Source organism: Linepithema humile, chromosome 1, assembly GCF_040581485.1.
Source record: "Linepithema humile isolate Giens D197 chromosome 1, Lhum_UNIL_v1.0, whole genome shotgun sequence".
Lineage (NCBI taxonomy): Eukaryota > Metazoa > Arthropoda > Insecta > Hymenoptera > Formicidae > Linepithema > Linepithema humile.
The window spans coordinates 23,150,665-23,176,034 of NC_090128.1; the positions used below are offsets into that span (position 1 = coordinate 23,150,665).

The 25,370-nt window shown below is 39.9% G+C and overlaps 1 protein-coding gene across 4 annotated transcripts in view; it reads right to left on the reverse strand.

The window, feature by feature from the left end:
- The window catches only part of LOC105680036 (protein dead ringer-like), a 121,460-nt gene that overhangs the window by 62,027 nt on the left and 34,063 nt on the right, over window positions 1–25,370 (reverse strand). For 3 of the 4 annotated variants that reach the window (XM_067353971.1, XM_067353969.1, XM_012380453.2), the window contains 2 exons: window positions 2,578–2,757; window positions 1,391–1,807 (listed from right to left, as the gene is read on the reverse strand). In XM_067353971.1, the coding sequence (XP_067210072.1) occupies window positions 1,391–1,807; window positions 2,578–2,622 (462 nt within the window). In that variant the 5' untranslated portion in view covers window positions 2,623–2,757. The remainder of the gene's footprint in view (window positions 1–1,390; window positions 1,808–2,577; window positions 2,758–25,370) is intronic. The other variant, XM_012380454.2, reaches the window with a different exon arrangement.

Below are 25,370 nucleotides of genomic sequence, written 5' to 3' on the forward strand. Positions count from 1 at the left end.
CCTCGTTAGAATAGCGATAGTATTTTTCAACAGTGTTCCGAAAATAAAAACGTAAAGGTACCTGTTCGGTAGTTTCAACGTTTTCCGAAAGTATTAGATACGTGAAGGCATAATCCGTTCGTTATAAAATTTTATAGATTTATCAGTCCGCAAAAATGAATCACCGTTGGAGCTACTCTGAAAATCGCGATATGGCCGTCCGTCCGGCGAAATCGGTTTGTCACGCGGACTGCGAAAGGATATCGGCGTTTTGCGGGCTCGCGCGCGCGAACAACAATCTAAATGGTAATTCAATACCACACCCTCTTCGCAAAAACCGAAAATCACGGGTGCGCAGCGAGCGACCGGGCCAGCAGCGCCGTTTCATACTCCATATGGCAAAAATGCGCGCGCGAGCGGACTGCACGACGGGTTGTCCCGCAAAAAGCGTTAACAAGGCTGCGATGCGAGTCCGACTAATTCTATAACCTCGTCCCCATTCCCCGGCCTCTTTTTTACGTATCTTATAAGTTATATAGCGCTATTCCGACTCCGAAATGTTCCTTCCTTCCTTCCTTCCTCGAGTGTCGAGCCGATCGTCTCGTTCTTGCCCCGGAACACCGTCAACGAACTCGCCCGTTCGGCCGGTAATTATCTCCCGCCCGTGTAAAAATAATAATTAGCTTCCAGCGTTGCATTAATTAAAGCGCCCATCTCTTTCTCTCTTTCTCTAGTTCTGCCTCTACCCGGATCGGCTATCTCGTTCCTCGTCTCGCGCCTCCCTCGCGAAGGGAGAGTTCCGCCGTAATTACACGTCCCTCGCGGCACTAACCAGTGTCCCACAAAGGTGACCGCGCGAGTTGTTCACGCCCACGACACTCGGTCTGGGCATCGCGCGATCGCGCCACGCCACGACGCGGCCACGCTATGCCGCCGAGAGGGTCGCCCGATGCTACTCCCGGAAATTATCGAAACGTTCGAGCCATTCATCTATTTCGCAAGCTTATTTCGAGACGCTTCTTCCAAATCTTCTAAACCGCGTTTCGACAATGATAATTACAGTACACTCGATCTGTCGATATATCGACAGTACAAATCGGATAGTAACTTTTCAAGATTTGAAGCTAATCGTTTTTTAATATCGCAACAGAAACTTTAAGCGAGAAGGTGTTAAAGCAAATAAATTCCCTCCCATAGCGTGTGACATATAATTTAAAGCAATTGGCGTGTTATTGGTTATATAAAGCTTAAGCTCTTATTTAAATTGAAAGACAGAATATTGGAAAGAGTGACGACTCTGGTGAAATCAAAATGTTTAATACGTTAGTTCGCTCGAGACGCGGCAATAGCGCGTTTTCACACTGGCGAGAAGCCGAGGAAGGCATACGTATTTAGCTACATAAGTACTTGCCTGACGCACCTGTTTGAATTGATCTTCATAGCTCCAGTTGGTTCCAGCCTGATGCTGATTGTTCCCTGGCATCACGTTACGAGATAGTTCAGGAGGCGGTTCTCCGTTATTTCTAGGGTTTCCTTGCGGGGGCTCTCCGTTATTTCTGGAACTTCCTTGCGAGGATTCTCCGTTATGTCTTCCCGGAGAATCGTTCGGCTGCGATTTGGAGGACGAAGGCATAACCATTTGATTTTCGGATACACTTCCTATGTTTGGTGCGACTGGCGAGTGATGATCTACGATCTGTGAGATCTGCTGCGATAACGGTGGCATATACATTGAAGGTGGAAAGATGTTGAAAGGCATGTGTCCGCTGCTCATTGCATTCTGTAACGCTTCCAAACCATTTCTACCTGGCAGTTCGACATCGCCGTTCTAAAATCGTTAAAAATTACCAAACTTATTAAAATTGAACAAACGCTATTTAGACGCAAACAATTCTTATAAACTGATAGAATAAAATTTTTTTACAAATACGAAAATTGTGCTTATAATCCATTGTTTTTTTCACTCAACTTTCGAAATTTAAACAAAATTTATTTTTTACTAAGAAATTTAATTGCACGTGTAAACTCTGATTATCGTAAACTTAAAGTACAATAAAAAGAAAATTTTGCTGGCAATAATTAAAGTTTTTGCTGGTGAAATTTTGAAAGAAATTTTTAAAATTTCTATGCCGAAATAAACGTTATTGTGCGCGAACATTCGACTCTGATCTCTTATCGGAGTGCCAATCGTAAAAATATTTGCACTCGCCCGGGACCTGCCATCCGGTTTAAGTTAATGCGTAAAAAAAGAAATCTATTGTCGCGATGACGCGATGGTAACACATTTATGGCTGTCAACGTCCGCTGTTATGACTATCTTACGATTTTCTACAATTCGTGTCGCTCCACCTTGACACTTTAGCGAGTCAACGAACGCTCTAGTCTGCCTTGCAAGTTTTATGACGAATTATGCTGCTGCTTATCTTTACGGAAATTCAACGGCGATAAATAAGAGGTCTTGACAATAAGACTATTTTTTTAAATGTATGTGGCAACTCCCTCTCGTTGGCGCCGTTAGCCGTGTATTCTCGGCGGAATACAAAGCAAACGCCGAAAATTTAAAAAAGTACAGAGGAAAAAAAGAAACGTTTTACTAACCTCGGACAATTTAAACTTGGGCAGATGAAACGCTACTGGATTCATATAACCGGTCAATTGTGCCAATGAAGCTGCGGTTGCAGGATCCAACGGAGATTGCGAAGGAGGATTCGGAAGTTCTTCCCCCTCATCTGGGACATCTTCACCCCCTGAGTCCGATTCATCATTTTCGTGAAATGACTGAAATCATAAGAAAGAATATAAAAATTAAAAATTATTTACTCAAACTGAACAGATGCATGCTATATATGCTGTTGTCATCAATATGATAAGATATATTATAAAATTTATGAATATTCTTTACGGATGTTTTCGTATGATAAAATCTCCTTTTGTTTGAAACTAGTGCGAGTTTCGAAAACACGAAATACTCGATGTTGTAGTCCGCGAAAGAAAAGACGAAATTTGTCGATAAGGTGATATCAACGATGCGAGTTTAATCGCGAGCAAGGAGGGCAGATAGTGAAGCATTAAACATTAATTAGGAAAATGGCGAATGCAGTGAGTTATATACACTAAGATAGCCGCTATCAAGTAACATTATTATGCTACGGGTGTCATAAGTGTTTTACGGCTGTGCCCATTGCGCCGGTGCCGGCATAAAAATGTGCAAAGTTACATTAGCAGAAACGGAAACGACCATCGTAAAAAAAAGGAGATGGACGTTTCATATTTCTTCCTTACCTAGAATTAACCTCAACCTCTCAATAAATGTCTGATGACTTTTAGATACGACAAATATCTTCGATCACGTATATAACACGTGTTTATTTTCTGTGCGTATCAATTATCAGCAAATTTCCGTTCTTAGATAGTCTAAAATAATATAACTAAAATTATGCGGATAAAGACAAATAAAGTCACACAATAGATATGCTAGATTAAATAAGGAAGAGAAGTTCATAAAATTTTGACTTTAATAACCACTTAATGTATTTTATACCTTAAAATGTTATTCAAATGAAAGCTCGAGAAGCGGCATTCGAAATAATATTTGACGAATCCACGGGGAGTGTTCTTTCATCTAATGTAAAAATGCACATAGATTCATCAAAATTCTTCAATAGTTGAATACACGATCTTTTACTTGAAAAGGGCGGACATGAACAAACACAATATCCGACATCTTCTACATTCTGATGACCTGATATCCTGGATGCAGGTAAGTGCATAAATATTAAACCCAATTTTAAATGGAACTACAATCGGACATTCAAGATGGACAACTCCTTCTGTCGGCATTTTGAGCACGTGTGATAATATTGACTTTCTACAAAGATGGTCAGAAATGAATAAGTAGCAAAAAAACAGGATCCTATTTAAATACGAAACAAGTTCGTTTCTCCGATTTCGATCGAGTCAGTCAAATAGCTATAAAACTCGTCAACAGTGTTTTCTGTCGAATAAAAGTTCAGAATTAAAATTAAATTGAATTCGCTAATATTCATAATTTTATACGACAGAAACGTAAAGTTCTTGCGGAAGGATTGAGAGGCGTATCTTGAACAAGATTCAATATTATCGAACATCGAATGTCAGCAAGTATGTTATATGTGTCAACGTTTAAAGACTTCCTCCGATAACGCATCGTGAAAGTCACTGTGTCGGAGGCAAACATAGTTATGTAAAAAATATCGTAGAAATCGCCGCATCAGGGGAGGCGTGAAGATAAATTACGGTGAGGTTAAAACTACGGGATGTTATTCACCGTATTGCAAATTATATCATTCGAATGTGTGTGAATAGCACTGTCACTACAACAATCATGGTGAAAGCACGTTCGGAAAATTTAAATCGTTTAGTGCGATGAATGCGACAAAAGAAATACAATGACCACCCGAAGCGTGAAAAATGCCGAATAAACACAGTGGCTGCGTGAAACGCATATGTACTTTACGGAATGCAGCCATTGTTTAGTGCGGCCCGCACTAAATTAATTGGCTCAGATCTGGTTGAAAATGCAGCGCTGATGTGTATAAATGTGCTAATTTTTAATGTTGCTAAAATTCCAATGTGCTTATTTTTGATGTATTAAAACTTGAATTGAAATGAAGCATGTGTACATTGAGAAAAATGTTTCTGTTTGATCCAACAAACCGTCTGTTCGATTTTGGACAAAACAGAACAGGTGTTTTGAACATTAAACATGTGTTTATTCGGTGCTTGTGACTTTTTGGGTGGTCATTGTACTATTGTTTTGTACTTTTTGTACCTTTCTTTTGTACTATTGTTCTATATACAATACTATTATACTATTATACTATTATATTCTATCCATTTTCTATACATTTAAATCTGTACATTTTATTTTCTTAATTCTATAAAAGAAAAATCGAAGAAACAACTGTCAACTCCGCAAGAAAAATCCATCAATGACAAAAATGAAATAAATACATAAATTACCTAAAAATACCTTAGGTCCTGAATAGATCCGGTCTTCTATTGAAAATTCGTGACTTAACATTATTATGACGAGGAAACAAGCCTTCATGTGCTCAGCGACTGTCCTACACAGGCAGGGTTGAGACACAAGATGCTGGGCTCAGCACTACTTGGGCCCGAGCAGATCAGGAAGCTGCCGGTGAGGGATCTGATTCTCTTTTGGAGAAAAACAGGTCTCTCATGAGTAAGTTTATGAGGGGAGGCACAATGGACAATGTCTGGGTGCCGCGGGCGGTGCTTCGAAAGAGGAACGCCCCCCCCCCCCCGTTATAATATTATTATTATTATTATTATTAACATTATTATACCTTTTCTTTATTTAATAGCCGAACTTCCGGCTTCAGAAATTATCGATCAAAGATATTCATCAATCATGTATCAAACATAGCGTTATACGTTAAATACATTTTCGTACATTATGTAGTACAGAACTCATTTCCTCCTCCTTGTTTCTTTCTCCACAGTCATCGTAGAGCACGGCGGTGCGGTTTCATGAAGACATTTTAACGAGATTTAATATATCCTAGGCACGACAATAGCTAAATTTACCGAAGGCTAAGCCGCGGCGCGTTACCCCTCGCAGCCACTGCAGATAACTGTGTCTGCCGTGATTTATCGCCACGCCGCCACCATATCCGATTGTTTTATTGTTTATACCTTATAGTTTCCACGCGTCGCGGGTGTGCTCGCGCTCTGCAACAAAGGCTCGTGGGTGCGTGCGTGCCTGAATGCATATGTGCATGCGTACCCGTGCGTGTGCGTTATGCCTCGGCGCGGCCTGTAAATCATCGCCTAAACGCTCCGGGCACTGCAGACGGCGCGGCTCTAAATATTCTAATTACTGCAGAACTATCGCGTTTAATCGAGGGACTTTTGTTAAATGGATATTCGCTAATTTCGATCGTTAATACGATCGTCCGCAATTCTGCGCGAATATATCAATCCAGACGCATTGCAATTGGAAAGACTTTTTTTCTTTCATCAATTTAATAAGGATGCAATTTACATCAATATAATTGTCAGTCATCTAATTTATAATAGAGAAAAAATTTTAAATATATATATTGCTTGTTCTTGTTCTAGATATTTGTTTTGCCGAAGAAAAATTTCTGTCGATAAATAAAAGATAACTGAACTAAAATTAATGTTAATAAACCGTTAACGAATCGAATTTCTTGACTTTTCTGTCTAGAACGATAAACTAACGTTTTAGCGTTATTTTATATTTAAATAATTATATACAGCTTTTGTGACTATAACAACATATATGCGGTAATAAAAAGTATGAAAGTAATTTTTACACGTGCTAATTTATTTCTTCAAGTCAGACATCGTATAAATAAATCTTTTATCACAGTTCGAACAATTTTATTCGCGACGGTTTTACGATTAATGCGAAACTTTATTGCACAGAAGGGAACAAAAATGATACTTCGTTTTTTTTTCCGTCATTTCTGGACCGTGTGGTCTTCTTGCAATAAATCTATAGTACAGCCCGCGTTTTACGACCACTGCAATTACGGTTATTGTGACTGCAAAACCAAGGATGCGCTTACGCCGCGAAGAACTGATTCGATGCGTAACAATTAGATGCGTAAAATTCACCGACAGTTGGAAAACAATTTTCTGCATATGTAGGTGCGCGACACAAACTGATATCCGAGTGTGAAAGTATGGACCTACTGTTAAAACTGTCCGGTTGAAGTATTTGGACGAGGTTTTATGGATTTCGTTTTACATACATACGTTTTAACTAACGATTAGATATGATATGAAAAATATAATACCTTGTCACAAATGTTATAACAATATCGCCATCGGCGTAAAAAAAAATGTGCTTTTCTCAAAATTTTACATATGACAAGAAATAAAATATTTCAGAGCGTAAAAATAAATGAGAGCCAGCGCGAGAAACAACGATGAACAAATCGACGGACGTCGTATCAGACATCGGAATTATAAATTATTTCTGGAAATAACGCACGATAAATGTGTAAAAACGCTTTTACGTATGTGCATATTTCACGATTTCGCTATACGCGATACCATTAGATATTACTAAAAATAAATAGTACAGCGAAACAAGTATGCAAATCAACAGATAGATAAACGGGCGACTCCTGATGGCAATCGCAAAGTGCTTCATTATAAACATGCATAGCGTACATACAAACAAGGCAAAGCAAAGTATATATACGTCTTTGAAAAGTATAATAAAATGGTAGCGAGGCAAATAACGCGCGATAAATGCGGGGGCATGTGATATGAACGATCGTCATGAACCATTTGTTTTCTCGTTACGCAAGCAACTTTCTAATTTTTTTTACGTTATCACACATTGCAGTTTCGTCAGCGCTCCGTACGTTCGCAAAATCTTTATTACCAAGCGCCGTATAACTCAACGAAAAAGAACGGAGGAATATCTGCATAGCATAATGCAGATAATTCCCGATGTGTCTGCAGTCAAATGTGCCGCGTAATGTGCGAACGCGTGAAATAGGATGCGTTATCGGGAACGTTATCGGGAACGTTATCAAACTCATTTCCTTGGTAACACCAGGTATGAGTTGTAAGCATATCGCGCTGATATCAAAGGAAATGACTGTGAAATAATTACTTTACATATTGTAGCGTCGCTCTGTCCCGAGTCGGCGCAGCCGAGTTTACCATATTCCATGGCCTGCAATTCCCCCCCTCCCCCCTCCTGCGTAACCGATAAAGCGTGTACACGATATAGAACACACAATGAATTCGAAATGAGTACCGAGAATTCGAAATAGAGTGGTGATTAATTGCGTTCTGGAAAAATGAGAGGCCAAATAATAATGCTACCGTGAAAAATATGTATCGAGGCTTATCCTGATAAGAGGAAAATAAATGCGCACTCCTGTGTGCGATCTATACGGACGAAATTAGCTTCAACTGCATTTTAATGTCGTCGGTTACTCATTTTTCAGTACTTAAGTAACTTTTTGTGAATCAAATAAGAGGATGTTTAAAAGTTAGCACCCTGACATCAAAATTTCATCCGTTCAATTATAAAAAAAATTGCTAAAATTAATCACTTGAAAATTTTTCTAAATATTAAAAAATTTCAGATTTTTTTTTAAAACAAGCTGGAAAACTAAGCAGAACTGTGGAATTTTTATATCGGAGCGCTAACTTTACGCAGACAAGCGATTAATAAAAATTTATTCTTGGACTTTGATAAAGGAATGTCTGATATTATCGCGTATCGCAAGCGAGATCGCCATCGGCTCGTGGCGCGCATCGAGAATCATGCGGTCAATTCATAATAGATAGAAGCGAATACCATTGCGAAGAGTAAGTAACGATTTAACGAATGGCCCTGGCGTTTATCGATACCCAATAAGAACGCAAGAAGGCTCGAGTATCTACATGAGTTCCCGCGGGCCCTCCCGCAGTGCTCCCACGCGGGGATCACGGCTTCATCGGTCGATCTGTTTCTCGTATGCGCGCGCGCGGGGAATACGCGTGTAACTCTACGGTCCATAAAATAAATTCATAAGTGCCCGATGATAAACAGCTCGGAAACGGAGCCGTTTTGGCAGATCGATCGATTTAGATTGAGAGATTACCCCCGTGTGTCCACCCGTTGCCTGGGCGAACGGAAGAACGCTGATTTATCGGCTCCACCAGGACTCTTGTCAGGTATATAAATTCATTGACCATCGGAATCGTCATCGCCGTAATCGCTTTTATTTATCAATATCGTCGGGAAAGCACATCGATCAGAGCTGTCTATTTAGGTGAAACGTCCTGCGGAACGCTACGCGGGGTGGCGGTATCCGTCGAGAACGCGATGATTCTTACTCTCGCATGTGTTTTCATTCATCTGATGTCGTTATTAATAATTTAAGATTCGAAGTAAAAGCGAGAAATAAAATTCTACTTTTGGTTTTCAGAAATCTTTCGAAACTTGTAGCACGCTCTGTTCGATAGGAAAATTTTCTTTATTCACTTGCGGAAATATTAGTCGCAAATGTGCGGACCATGTGTTTGCGATTGTAAGTTGATATTATTTCATATTGTTTCCTCAGTCTTATAAAGATGAAGAAGCCTGAGAAGGAGCGCGTTGAATTTAGTAGACATTTAGACGAGGGTCAACCGTCGCCGCTGCCTTTTTCCTTTCCATATGTTGGCCAGATTCGAGATCGTATACAGGAATCACGTATCGTTCATCGCAAGCGCGAATTATTTTTATCGATTCTCGTTCTTACGCAACCTATGAGCCGCCACGTGGGAGACATGTCCAAAAGACGCGCTGGTTAGACTCGCGTGAATATCGTGATTGATGTTTTGTACACGTGCGATTCAATTCGTGCGATTTTTATTCTTGTTATTCTCGTCGGAAGTGAAATCAAACAATAATTCTTTTGAAGAAAAAAAAATGGCGACATAGTTCAGGAATCTGCTCCGCGTGTGACTGTCGCTTCGAGGGCGGTCTATAGGATCAAATTCGAGGAAAAGGGTCCCCATTGTGAGTGCCCATATTTATAACCATAGCGTATTCCGTAAAGTAAATCGGAGACGCGGTGGAAAGACGAACAAATGATGGCTGCTCCGCCAGATTTAATTAATGACCCGCCCTCGAGTTTGATCTGCCGCTACAAAGACCGCTAGACAAGCGGCTCTCTCTTATCTCTATCGTTCGTATTCTTCCTTCTTTCGTCATCGTGCATCCCCCTCCATGCCCTGTCTTCTCCGATGTACGTGCGGTCACGAAGTGAGCGAAAAAGCGATGGAGAAAGAGACCGATGTTTATTTCGGTCTTGAAGCAAAGAATCGCGCGGGAAAGGCACTTTTTCGATATTTTCAGCGTTTTAAGACATTGACGGTTCGATATATGCGATGTAATACTTCAAAATTTAATATTTTAACACTATTCGATCGTACTAATTCTCGCATACAAATTCTCTACGATTACAATTTAAAATTAACATTAAAAATCAATAAACTATCGCAGTTCAATCGTATCGAAGACGTATAATCGCGTATAATATAGTTTTGCATGTCAATAGATTCGCCTGAAAGAAGATCGCGACGAAGACTGCCGCTGACAAACCACAGACATACTCGAGCACATAGTTATTTCGAACTTGACCTACATTCTCGACATCTCTCCTACGAACTTCGCTTTTCTCGTTCTTCTCTCGAGCAAAGTCTTTGAAAAAGATGGATTGATCGAATAGGGTCATCACAGATAGAAGGCGCATCTATTTCGCAGACGCAGTTCCGCCGCGCGATGAATTTATTTCTGTGGCGCGGCCGAAATAAAACTATGACAAATTACGCAATCGTCTCAGCCTCCCTCCGTTAACCCCCGCGTACAAAGAGGGTTAAACATTTCTGATTTCACAAGCCGATACTCGGCGGTCGAGCGAACACAGTAAAGACAGTGACGGATCGTCGAAATTGAAGAACGGAATTCGGCGTCCGCGGCGGTGAGAAGAACCGGAGCAGACGCAAGAGGGCGGGCGGAAGGGCGGGGTGAGATGTGCGAGTGAAGTACCGTGGAGGGAGGTATAGAGCAATATTAATAGCGTGGGTGGTGGCGAAGCGTCGTGGAAGATATTGTTAGAACGGGGGGCTAACTCGCTCCCCGCAGGAGGGGAGCTTCTTGCTAATGGGGTTTTAATGACGGCCAGCTGTCCGTCCGTCACACACTTTTAGACAACTATTCGGTATTTCTGTATCGCCATCTCTTGATCCGATTTCCCGATGCGTGCGTCATAAGATAGACCTACGGTCTTTCTTCTTGTGCGTTATATCGAATAAATCTTCGAGAAGACGAAGGATCACAATTCAGGCAGAAAAGATAACATTGCTGACTGCAAAACATTTTCTCTGATTTCTTTTAAATTTTTAGGCTCGTTAAGTATGTCTCCTACAGTTCCTTCTGTAAAATTCCTTGCTTCTGTAAAATTCCTTGCTTCTGTAAAATTCCTTGCTCAGGTAGCAATTTATTCTCTATTTTTATATATTTTTTTTCACTTAAATTTATTTTAACAATATAAGAATTTCAGTGTCTTTAGATAGTTTGAAGGGATAATTGTGTACATCGGAATTAATATACATTTAATTCTATCTGAAAATGCTAGATTAGATATAGATGCTAGAGCGATGTTAAAATAAGCTGATGTTAAATATGACGATTCATTTGTTCTGCTGCCTGAGTCCGCTAAGATTCAAAGACAGGAAATGACCTGCCGCACGATCCACCGAAATGAATCTGATCCATACAGTTTTGTACGTTGAAATGGGCGTAGAGGATCATGCACAGAGATACGCTGACTCAGTGAATTCAGAAACAAGATAACATTTTTATCTGTTGCTAAGAATCTCGAGGCATTGTGCATCGAGACGTTTGTTCTTATCGACAAGTCACAATTATTATAGTGCCGAGCCTAAAAATTTCAAAGAAAACAGAGAAAATGTTTCACATGTTATTTTTTCTGTCTGAGTTGTAATCCTTCGTCCTGTCGAAGATTTATTCGATGTAGCCGATGTAGCGACGCACAAGAAGAAAAACCGTAGGTCTGTCTTATAACGCACGCGTCGGGAAATCGGATCAAGAGATGGCCATATAGAATATAAGCCGTGCGCCGTCAAATTAAGAAGGAAGAAACGAGAAAAGCTTCAGGTCTCGGAAATGTGCAACGTACACCACGTGCACGAAGGAATTACGCGTAGTAGGAAGCAGACAAACGAAGAAAGGCGAGAGGCTATAGCGAGATTTTATGATCCATTAATTCATTCAACCGAATTGCTTGCGATATAGAAAATCCGTTGCTTAAATTTAACGCGAAATTTCTATCGTGAACTCATACAGAATTTACAAGCTGAAATATTTTACATTTGTAGTCGCATGAATGCAAAAGGATCGATAAGCCATCGCATTTTTCTGCCTATGTCTGTATATCTGCTGACTCTGAATTTTATGGGTATAGTTTGAAAATATCCTGGATCTATGGTTAAAAACAATGTTCTAAATCGAATGAAAACGACCACAGCGCGGATTCGATCGATCAGGTATCATTTTCCGGGTTCTTTCCTGGATTTCACTACCTGACAGATCTATGTAACACTGAATACCTGCAGAACCTTTACCTACGGTTTCCTAAGGTTCAACTGAAGGTTTGAACTGAAATATACAAAATCGAATTGGACTGTCTTCAAATATAGAGAATCCGATTCGAGCATCTTAGTTCGTTCGGTGCATAAAGAATTTTCGATCTGCAAATACTTAGATGTATTTAAAGTGTCTAAAATGCATATGAATCGATATCCATTCGTTCATCAGTAGTTGGAAATTTTATAGAACTTATAGCAAAAAATCATAACTGGAGATTCATTCATTTTAACAAAATGTACGGACAGAAAGAAAACAAATAACAGACAAGCTGCTGTACCAGAATTTTATAGGCATGCTAAGCATTTTTGTCTCTTAAGATAAGCTAATCTAAAATGGAAGATTTTAAGAATTAGGGAAGACAAAATTTTAAAATATTTAAAAGGAATAATTTTACAAGAAAAATGTAAAATATGCTGTAGAATAAACACTTTTTTTATGTCCCATTATTGCAAAATATACTGTAACTGAATCAGAATTTTTTAAATGCTGATGAGCACCTCGAAAGTGATGTCTCTCATTCAGATTATAACTAAATCAAAATTTTGAAGATGCTGAATGAGTACCTCGAAAACGGTCGTCATTCCTTAGGATTTCAAAAAAATGTTCTAAATGGATATTTTTTTTGAAATCTCGGTATTTCAATAGCACTACATAAAAAGATCAAAAGGCATCTGCTAACCATGTGCCTGACCCTCTTTTCGGCATGTTTTTAATTCTTGCCTTTTACTTCCTTAATTTTTTCTTTCAATGTTTTCCGAACTTTTTCTGCGAAAATGCCCTGAGGTCCAGACTTGATGCATCACAGATCTATATCATGATTCAATTTTCTAAGTTTCTAAAATTTATTTCCAAAATTGATTTTGAATTAAAATATATATTATAATTATTAAACAAACGCTATTACATTATTAAAGCTAATAATTTTTTAAAATAATTAAAGCTAATAATTGTAAAAACTTTTACAATGAGATATTTTAAAGTTGAAATGCTTTCTGTTTTTTCGATATAATAAAAAAGATGAACAAAATTGAGAACATAATACTACAACGTAGTGATATTAACACATTTTTGACGGGAGGCGTGAATCGGCATCTTGCATTTTCTAAACGTTTTTTTACATTGTTTTGAATAAGTGCATCAATATTTGATATATTTTCCAAAAATGTGCGGGAACTGAGGCAAGACAGTATACCGCCAACAATGTGTTAAAATCAAGCATTTATAATTTTTATATAAATAAAATATAAATCTCCGAGTGTGGAAAACAAGCTCGATCGTTATGTGATTTTTTAATTGCGATGACGAAATACTAAAATACATCACAGAATGTCTAATTGAATTTCTGTGTTATTTTCAATAAATATTTTTCTCATACGATAAAACGATACAACAAATAAAAAAATTGACCCGTAAAAAATGATAAAACGACTCTAAAGAATAAAATAATAATAGATAGATAATAATAAAAAAGAAAAAGAAAGAAAAATGTCAAACAGAGCGATAAAGTAATCAAAATATATTTTACGGAAAGTGTTTCTTTTCTGGTGTTATCTACATTCTTTAGAGATAGAAAATACTGTCTCCGAATACTGTCTTTCATTATGCTCCGCTACTGACCTGCTGAAAAATGGATTCTTAGGTAGCGCTAGTTACCAAAACAAGTTTACCAAACAAGAATCATACTTGTGTCACAGAACGCTTTCACACACACGACCCTTCGAGTGAGTGTGTGAAAATTCCTAGAACGGGAATCTGTCATAAAGTAGATTGGTTAAAGAATATTCCCGATTATATAAAATTTTTTATGAAAAACAGAAATAAATATTATATACTAAAAGATTGACATGTAAATAGTTACATGCATTGATAAATAATAAGCAAAATTATTTATCTTAATTTTTAAGTAAATTTTTATATATGTATAAAATCATCGTTTTACATTGCATTGAACAATTCAATCGAACACAAATTGTTGTATTCAACTGCGATATCGATGTAAAAAAGTATCGTGTCTTAACCGGTAGTCCTTGCGGTTGCGTTTTCAGAACGTCCGGAAACGCGAGCAATATCCAACAACGGTTTGCGATCGATTTCTTCGGCAGATGGTAGTTTTCGATTTTGGTAGCAATAATAAAGTTACAAGTAAGAAAAGAAGATGTAATTTTGTGGTAGGATGTGTGCCGCACGTTAACCGCGAGTTTCACATGTGTTGTCGCAAATAACCATAGTTGCACAAAGATCGTAGAGATGTAATGTATAGAACTAAATATTGCAAAATCTACGCAGAGCATGTTACTATGTTGATTTTTATCGTAAAATTTTATCACAGGCAAAATGTTTTGGGGAACCTTTTCAATTTTTTTATGCAAGGAAATCTTGTTTGCAATGAAACTTGTATATTTTTACATCTTTACTTTCCTTCATTTTCGCAATTTTCTTATGCTGCCAGCTATAACTAAATATCGATGTTGGATCACGATGGCACGAGTTTGCAAACTTGGCGTGATCCAAGGTCGTCGAAGAGACGAAAGAGAGAGTCAACGACAAAGACGACGAGGGACGATCGCGTGTCCCGATGAGAAAACGGGAGCCCACAGTGGCTCTTCTGACTCCTTGAATGAATAATCGCTCTGAATTTACTGCTCGAATAATACACCGGCGATACGATCTGCCAGAAATCACGCCCCCACGTAACCAATCATTTAACATTAATTTAATGATATACGGTCGGGCAGAGAGACGTTTCCGTGCACCAGTCAAGTTCGCGGAAGAAGATTCTAGATACGGAAGAATTTTCGGTAGAACTATAGTGAACGAGACTACGACAACCCACACCTTGATGATCGAATCGAATCGCACGTCTCGCACGAAATCTTAGGAAGCCTGTCGACTCTGCCTTCGTTTATAAAGTTATCGTATTGCTGATAATTAGATTTGCAAATTCAGAGTTTCGACATAGAAAAGATACTATTCATGAAAGATATCTATCGTTGCCAATTATATACATTTCCGTTTTTTTCGACACGCGTTTTGACGTACTATTTTCTTTCAGATGACTACTGATATAAGCTCGAGAAGATCGCATTGAGCGTGACGGCCCGCGAAGGGATTGAGCCGGCAGAAAAAGAAACGAACAGAAAGAAAGAGGTGGAAAGAGGCTGGACGACCAGAGTCTTCGAGGTGAAGGCATTTCGACTAACGCAATAAAGGCGCGCGCGATAATATTGCGAATAATAAATATCGGGATGTAAATCCATTGGCAAAGGTAACGTCAAGCATAAATCAACGTTCCTGGAGGCGAAGAGTATGAGAGAAGGGGAAGACAGAAAGAGAGAGAAAGAGGCGGAGGGGAGCCGGTCACAAACCGTCCGTTCTGTATCCTCGTAGAATCGCATCGTAAACTCGTCAAACTCGGCTCGCGAAATAGCATTAACTATCAGGATAATACAATCGTCGTAGCCGCACGTACGTTCGTCAATAGTGAAGGAAGATCGTCTTTGCCCTTCGAGACAAGCGACGAAAAATGACAAACAATGGCGCCTTGTCTTGTCTTTCCGTGATCCATTCTATAGTGATAAATGATTCGTAGAACCATTCCAATTATCTCAATCTTTAATGATAATATGATATGCAGCAAGAATTTCTTGCATACTTGACACTTTTGAGTTCGTCAAAAACCCACAATATTTTAATGGTTCTAACTGAAAAATTGAAATTTGTATCCGAGATAGAAAGCAGATTTCGTTGCTGCGACGACTGTGTCGGCGACGTTTCGGCGATATGAAGAAATACGCGCCGCGTGTACTTATACAACTAGCGCGACGTGCGCCTCAAGGACATTCTCGTGAATCAATCGCCCGACTTTTATATCGAACATCCGTTTTGTTCTCTTTACGCTCTGCGGCACGCCACGGCTCGTAAGCTTTCTTCCCTGCATTAAACTCTTTCCTACCGAGGGCAATTCGACAGATTACAGGGCTTTATTCAACAAACGCTAATTAATCTAATTATCGACCACATCGCAACCCGTACACGAGATCAAAAGAAGATCCTGGTACACGTTATTATACTACCTACGGAAATTTTTGGGAACTTTCGCAGTCACGCAATGTCTCGATATAATTCGTGGAATAACTTTATACGTAGGGTCCGGTATTACACCTCCTCCACCTTCCTCCTCCTCATCATCTCGCGCTCCTCTCGTGAAAACGATTCGCCATGTATCGAATATCAAACATGCCTCAAAGCAAGTATCTCACGGCATGTATGTATTTCTTATTTATAACATTTTATATCGTACGCTAAGGCCGTCTCACGGCTACGCGGATGCGACAGATTTTAATTCACATCTGACTTGCGGACATGAATTCCTATATGATTATATCATTATATCGTTTACGAACGAGTTACTTTGTTGAATAAAATATACAAAAGGCCAAATTGCACACGCTCGAAACTATCGAACGACGGAGTTCTCGCTACTAGTATCGCAATTGCAGCAAACAGAATCATTAATAATAATGGCAGCGGTAATAAAAGATTACCTTACGACCTACTTCCATATGTTTGTATGTTATTGGCGCTTTAACGACAATAGTATATAATTAACGACATTATTACAATTCAGCTTGCACGTGCACATAAAAGTGTGTGGTATCAGTTTTAAGGACAGATAGATAAGACTGTTATATATTTCTACAACTTTGCACCGATATGTGATAGCATGTCGCAGTTACGAGAACGTGCTGCTTTGCTAAACTTTTACGAATTATTAATTCAAATTATCCTTCTACATTTTTTTATAACATGTATCTCTTTCTTTTTTTTTCTATTTTATATCTTTCTGCGTAGATATACTCAAAAATGTATATATTTTTTAAACCGATTACTCATATTCTTTGAATTTAATATAATTTAAATTGCAAGTAATTGCTGCAATTTTCTTCGACGAGAAATATATTTAACAACGAATTGATATGGCAGTATTGAGCTCGTACCATGTGCTCACCTGCCTCCTACGACGAAAAAGACACAACAGATGTTAGTGATAAAAATGAAGACGTTAATAATGTTAAAATGAAAGGAAGAACCTGCGCGAAAACTCCGGATGCTTTGCATAGGCATAAAAGAGCATTTGCGTATAATTAAAGTATAACCAGGCCTTCCAAATTTAATAACGGAGTCATCGATTCGCAATGCGGCAGATAACGATCGAGACCGATATAATCGATTAAATTAATTATCGGCGCGGCGCATCGATTAAAACACGAAATCGAATAAAAGAGGTCATATAACGGACGCACGTCGACATGATGCGCGTGCACGCGTTGCATCGACGAACAGGGCGCGAGCGTAAACAAGAAAGAAACGGGATACCGTAAATACGGGGCTTCTCACCACAGACTTAAGGTCTGTATGGGGAAGGTGGTTGGCATCAGCACGCGACCTCGCGAACACAGCGTGCGTCTCGCGACGTGTATCTACGTCTCGTCTCGTCTCGTCTCGTCTCGTCTTGTCTTGTCTCGACTCTTGTCTCGCCGCGCCCCTCGCGTTACACGCTCCGATCGCACAGCCGGCGCTGACAAATCGGGACATCCTTTCAATGCCAAATCCAAATTTATCAAAAAATTTGTCTCGAGAAGCTAGCGAATCAGCCGACATGATAGCAATGTTCTGAGATTGAAGTTGATTTTGTGTGAATTCAACCTTTGGATGCATAAGTAAAGAATCTCTTTCAGATTTGTCTAAGAATAGTCTCAAAACATCTGTTGATCAAACTTTTTTTCTCTTTTTTTTTTTTTTTTTTTTGACAGAAGTAATTTTTCTATTAAAATTTTTATAAATCTTGATTATTAAACCATGTATAAAAAAAAGTAGTAGAAATAACAAAAAAAGAAAAGACGCTAAATAAAGATAAATTCTAATTATACGATGTCTATAACATAAAAAGATTCAGTTATTATCCACACATGTAATTATCTTGGTGCCATGCATAAATTGACTGAAAAAAAGTTACACACATCGAAATCTGGAGGAATATATTAACCGACGTGACAGTCGTGAACGACATTTCCTCGCGCCAAGTTCGTCTGCGCCTTCGACATTTTTCTATCGGTCAGATAATTTATGCCTCGTTTATAACCGATACGCTAAGGGGAGTGGGGACATTCGCGTCGGTCGATCGTAAGAAAACGCACGCACGTTCTTATGGCGGTCTCGCTCGCGGCGTGGTAATATCAAACGCGGCGGTCTTATAGGGATTCTGTTACTAATATGCCCCGGTAGCGGTAGGAACCCCTGCGCCTGCATATTATCCGATACCAATAATGCGACTAATCGAGTTAGTTTCACCCCTTAAGCTGATATGTAGCTTTATACGAGTACAACGTAACGTAATCGCGCGCGGACCCGCGAGGAAGATCCGCCGGTGGAGCATCTAGGGTTCATAAATTCGGTAATACATAACCGGCAACGATCGCTCCACCGGTGGCAGGTAATAGTTGCAGGCGATAAGGCGCAAGACAAAGGCAAAAATATTGCAGGCGCTTCGAAGCTACGGAAGAGAGAGAAAGAGCGAGAGAAGAGGCGGAAAGGGATGAGATAGAGGGGGAGGACGGCAAGAAGACGAAGGGTCGACCGCCTCTCCGGAGCGACCGGGCTCGGTGTTTTACGGTCTAGCTCGCGATCGCAAAAAATCACGATCGCGGAGAAACAGCAATGGAGGCGCAGCTGCGCGCGACGCGCAACCGTGGCAGACGCATGGTAATTCTCATTGAACGCGTAATTACATTAATTGTCGGCTCTCGGCCGGACAAATTGCGGCTTTAAAACTGCCCGAGTCTTTCGCGTAACGTCCGAAAAACACCAACCTGATTTCGAGCGGAAGAGTAAGTCTCCCGCCTTCCGCTTGCTTCGAAGAGTCCTTCTGCCTAAACGAAATGAGAGACGGACAGCTGCCCGTGACAAGCTGCTTAAAACGTACCGGCGAGTACCGAGTGGTCAAACTCTTGGTAGCCGGTATTACCGCATGTCGCGATTCCCAATTACTCGATGTCTGGGGTCGTACTCTCAACGACAGGTGGAAAATAAGTACAAAATGTACTCGTTCTTATTACTGTAATTTTCGTCAATATCGTTCGATTGAAAATATTCGGATGGAATCGAATTCTACCGAGTTACGAAGAGACTTCTCGGTTTTCAGCATCGATCGATACGATAAGCGATGAAAAATTTGGCATGTACGGTTCATCGCGTACAGCCGTGCCCCGCTCGTAGCGAGTTTGCGCGCGCGCGAGGAATTCGGCTATTAAGCCGAAACCCCGAACGACCTATAAAATTCGTCTGGCCTCGCGTTGTCTGCGAGCGTGCGTTAAACGCTTGCGATTATGGGTTTACGCTTCGCACAGGTGTCCAGAGACCCCGTGTGCTGTAAGGGCGAGAGGGACTACAGTGCTGAATTCGCATAGAACTCGCGCGTACAACGCGCCCGCGAATAAATAACGCCCGCGAAGCGCGAAATCGCCAGCCATCGACGAGCTTGGTGTTAAACACGCCCGGATGAAATAAAGTTAAACGCTCGTTAATGCGGCAAAATTCCGTCGAGATTGCGCCGCGGCGAAGTTTCGTCAATTCGTTGCGAGTTATTAAACGTCGATTACGGGACTCGTTCACCCTCGGAGGATCGAACGCGGCCGGCACTCTCGGCTTTCTCTCGTGTCGACGGGACCCTCTCGGCGATCTTATATCGAGATTATAGTCACGGATCGCGAACAAAGTTTCGTTCTCCGAGGTTGCACATTATACAACAAGTTTTCCCTGCCTCGCCCTGTGCGAGCAACCCTCTCCGGCGTTTTACGATCTCTAATTATAACGATTACGTCGATCTTTTACGGGGCGAACTTTCGTTCTTGTCGATGTCTCGCTTCTAAGAAGGAAGAGCAAAGAAAAGGCAAGATATGGAGATGGTCGCAAATTCACTCCAATTCGGTCGAGCATTTCTACTTTATCTTCCTTAACGATCAATTGGATTTATCAAGAGTAATCTATCTTTTGCATCAAACAACCGATCGGAGTACACGCAGTCGATATATATTATATTTAATAAAATTATTATACGTGCAGAATAATTGCGTCGTAAGGGGGAATCGTCCTGTTCCATCGATCAGGCTGTTTCCTAGGAAGAAATTGAGAGAGGAGTAACGCGAAAGAGAGGAGAATCGAAGAAGCGAATTTGCCGGCTTCGAGCGATCGCGCGATTCGTCCAATCGCGCTCACATTCTTAATGCCGGCTGCAGCGAACATTCAGCTGCCGCGTGCCTTCGGGCAGTACGATTCGAACGGCTTCGACGATATATTCGAAATGATCCTCCATCCTCCTTCTCCTCCACCTCCTCCTCCCTCTTCGCTGTTCTTCCTCCCTCCTGTCTGCGAGATGGTCTCGCTCGCCTTTTTCTTTTTCGCGGGGTAAGCCTCGGCTCTGTCCAATCACTGCCCACGGAATTTCATATCGACGCCGGGGATGGTGAACGGCCCTCATCGTCGTACATAATAATAGAGCAGAATATAATGTTGGCGGACGAACGACCCGCGGCTAAAATGTATTACGACCGGCACAACACCGATGCAACACCGGCGAGAGACCAGCCGCAGTACCTCGTCGCCATCATCTTCGGCACGATCGACAACGTCCACCGCTCTTTTCCCCGCCGCCCGACGTTAGACGCGGTTATGTATTACGAAATTATATACCTATTACGTAAATGTAATGTATGACTCATTGTGGGAAAATATACGATCGATTCAACTATCCGAGCTACAAGCCGTTCGTCGATTTTCAGATCCCGGGATCCGAAGAGGTGGCTATACTTGACATAATGCAACGTCGACAAACGCATCTGGGAGATGTCGCGTATTCGCAAAAAAGAAGGAGAAGAAAGCTAGACCGCCTCGTAACACCGAAGTGCACTACTATAAAGTAGTTTCCCGCGGAGGTAGTAGTGACACGGCGTATACGAGCGCGTAACTACAAAGAAACAGCTCGAGAGCTGGTGTTTGTGCGCTATGTACATTCTGCGGATCGCATCATATGCGCGCGAGAAGGAGGCGCGGCGGTGAGTAGAGACGCGTACACGCGCACCACGCGGTGTACATAAGGCGCGCAGGGAGGATCGGCGAAGGAGTGAGCGAGAGGGCTGGGATGAGGAGAAGGGGTGGGAGGGATAGGCGGTGAGTACATAGGATGAGACGTTTATATACCCCCGACGATGTCTATAACGCCTCGAGTTACGAGACGCCTTTACGAGCGAATGCAACTCGCGCCAGACGTCAAGAGGCGAACCCCCGTTTCGAAGTTTGATGGCGCGACACGGGCCCCGAGCATAATCTCCGAAATATCTCGCTCTTTTTTCTCTCTCTCTCTCTTTCTCTCTCTCCCCTAACCTCTCCGTTCGCGGCGCGTCTCGACGCGTTTCGATTGATGCATCTCGCCGCGGATGCGTCTCTCGACGCTCTCTTTAGAAACCCGACGTAGATAATGCGCGATTTAATCGCACGTAAACCGCTGGTACACTTTGCTACAACGCTATAAAGATTATTTAGAGAGTCATTAGACCGGCGAATTCCCGTACAGATATATCGGTCCATAACAAACATCTCGAGTTATACGACACAAACGCTATGAAAAAAAGTGGAGGGAAACGGCGGCTGAGCACGACGCTACGTCTAACTGCCGGAGAATTCAAGAACGCAACGCTGAACGGCACACGCGTGTCATCAACAATACGAAGCGACAGTCGCAAAGTCGTGTCTGGCTAGACAATTTTGTCTTTCTAACGAGCATAGAATTTCCAGCAGCCATCGCTTCCCGAGTCATAATTCCCCTCCCTCGCCGCGGAGGGAGCAGCGGGTCGACTGGGCCATTAAATTAATAATTTGTGGTCGACAACGGCATTGTGAGATCCGATGCAATCGTTATAATATACAGGATTTTATTATCGGTTCCGATGGCGTATGCTAATTTACTGCTAATTGTATTCCGCGGGCGACAATGATGCCTCGGTGGCAGAATGCAATCGCTGCCGCAAACGGACGTTGGAATTATTGTCCGCGCGGACGACGACGACGACGGCGGCGGCGGCGTCGCCCCGAGAACCCGTGAGCCCGGAGCCGAGTAAAGCCGCGCGGACGTCACGTTAAAAAATAACTGCGAAGCGTGACGATTTCCCACTGACATGCGTGAAAAATTGCTAAGTAAAATCGAGAAACGCTAGGCGCCGACGAGGCTGCGCCGTTCGGCAAGCTTTTACAAATAACTGCGAGAGATAAGACTAACGGGCCTGTCGGTGATTTTTCGATAAGAGCCATTTGAGTCGAAAATAATTGAATATTCGTCATTGCATCAATCACGCAATTAACTGTTATCATTCCGTTATATCGTTACTTTTTTTTCTCAAATTTACCGCGCAATTGAGAAATTCTGTTAATAGATGCAGAAACAAGTATTCGCTAAAGAACATTAAACAAAACTCGCTTAATTCTTTTTAGAATTGCCCGAAGGTCGGTAAAACATCGATAACCCTTCATTACGCGATTGCTCGAGCCATTTTTGTATCAGAGGCGGCAAGATGTTGCACCAGCAAAGGTGATCGTTAAAGCGTGCACCGGCTTTTCAAGCATGCGATCGTCCTGTCGTGCGGAGGCGAACATTGACTCGTCGGAGTCAATGTTATGTCGTCGCGATACGTTTGTAGTTTTAAAACCGGTCGTTAACAACGACGAGCTTGTTCCGACACGTGATTATACGTGGCACCGACAAGACACACAATTTTGATACGCCAGTACCTACCTATCGCTCTCGTCATAATGATAATGTTCTAAATCGGTCGGTTAACTTCGCACAATGTCCGCATCGAGGCAAAAATATTGCGTCGTCACGCTACAATCATTTTTTAATATAAGTCTAGTGAATATATTGCATCCGGAAGTATGCATTAACTGATCACGGACAGTTTAACCTTACACACCTGTAAACGAATCATCACACAAAAAAAATAAAAGATTTTTTGCTTCGTCACGCTGCTGAACATACAATTGTTCTCGTTGATGTATGATACAATAAAATAATACAATATAATAAAAAATGTTAAATAATTTTTTCCCTCCTTTCCTCTATTTCTTATCTTTTCAAAAAAACATTCTTTTCACTCTCTTGACATGTATGAACATTTTAAGAACAATATTGTCTTAGAACTTTCGGTTATTTATATTAAATAAAAATAGTCTCAGGTATTTATTATTTTAAAATTTTGTAATTCTTATTAATTTTTAATTTTAATATATGGTTTTAATTTGACTCGCAATTAAGTATTAAACAATTTTCAATATCGGATTTAATAACCAATTGTTAATGTCACTGAAAATGGCTAAATTCTATAGCCGAAACAAATTGGATTTATTAGAATAAAGAATTTTAAAGCACCGACATCATTGCACAGCTGTCCATCTCAATTTATCAAACTTAATTAGATTTAAAAAATCTATTTTATTTTTAGAATGACCAGAAAAACCAAAGAGATGAAAAAAAGCAAAAAATCCTAATATTCAACTTTTAACTCACCCTGTATAATTCCCTGGTCAATTGAAATAAAATGGTTGAATATTCTACATACCTGAGATGACAGTTCTATGATAAGGATCTTTTTCTGGTGACCTTTCATTCAGAAAAAAATCATAAAAGTACAAAAATTTCTTTTTATATTTATTCTAAAACTATCTAAAACTTGGATGCCATAATAGCATTTAATTATTTTAACTCAGCAAAAAGAAGTTTTAGAAAGTTTTAGAATAAATGTAAAAAGAAATTTTTGTACTTCTATGATTTTTTTTTTAATAAAAGGTCACCAGAAAAAGATCCTTATCATAGAACTGTCATTTCAGGTATGTAGAATATTCAACCATTTTATTTCAATTGACCAGGAAATTATACAGGGTGAGTTAAAAGTTAAATATTAGGATTTTTTGCTTTTTTTCATCTCTTTGGTTTTTCTGGTCATTCTAAAAATAAAATAGATTTTTTAAATCTAATTAAGTTTGATAAATTGAGATGGACAGCTGTGCAATAATGTCGGTGCTTTAAAATTCTTTATTCTAATAAATCCAATTTGTTTTCTAAAAAAATTTTCTTTTTGACGCTATGATTTATGAATCTACCAGTCTGCAGATTAGTAGACCTTAAATTTACAAATACAAAAAGAAATACAAAAGTACAAAAAAAAAAATATTATGTTCAGATCTCTCTGTCTGTTATATAGACTTTTATGACGAAGGGCCTGCGTTCGATGTTATTGAAAATACATTTACACAATATTACAATGTGATTGCAATATAGCATCTAGAATAATAAAGTTTTGTTGCGTCAGAATATTAGTAACACCCTATCGCCTAGTATCTTCGAAAATAATAACGAAGAATTCTTAGACAATGATTCTGCCGACGATCGCTGTCGAAATATGATACAATGATTTATTGAAACAAAAGTAGGACACCTATAAAACGCAGAGTTGAATAATTCAACGTTTGTTCGGCGATTCTCTCATTCGAGCGATTGCAAAAGATAATTATTATATTTCAGACCGGCAAAATCAATTGAAGGTAATAAATATAGATAATAATATATATAGCGTTACATCCTAATAATAGCAGTAACGGTATATATATGGAGAATAATTTTTACCGAAATAGCAGTTATACACGAATACTGATACACCAATGGCATTTTAGTGGCAGTAATTAATTTATTATTTTATGTTTTAAAATTTACATAAGAATTTTTTTCGCTTTTCAATGGTGCGTCAATCTTTTCAAATTTCTAAGAAATATTTTTCCCCAAATAAGGCAAAGCAAATGCGATTTTTAACAATTGTTTGATTCTTCATGAAACTTTATATATTGTGATATAATTTCAGTATACAAACTTCGTATAATAGTGAATGCACGCTATGAGATATCAAAAGATGAAAAGAATTTTCCTTGTTGAAATTTGAAAGAAAAAAAGATACGAACATAAAGCACTAAACTAGAAATATCAAAATTTATTAAAAAGTTAGCAAATGAAAACAGATGATTGTATGGGATTCTGATTGTATTTCTCAACAAAACCTGTTGTATTTTATACATTCACAAAATGCAAATTTAACAT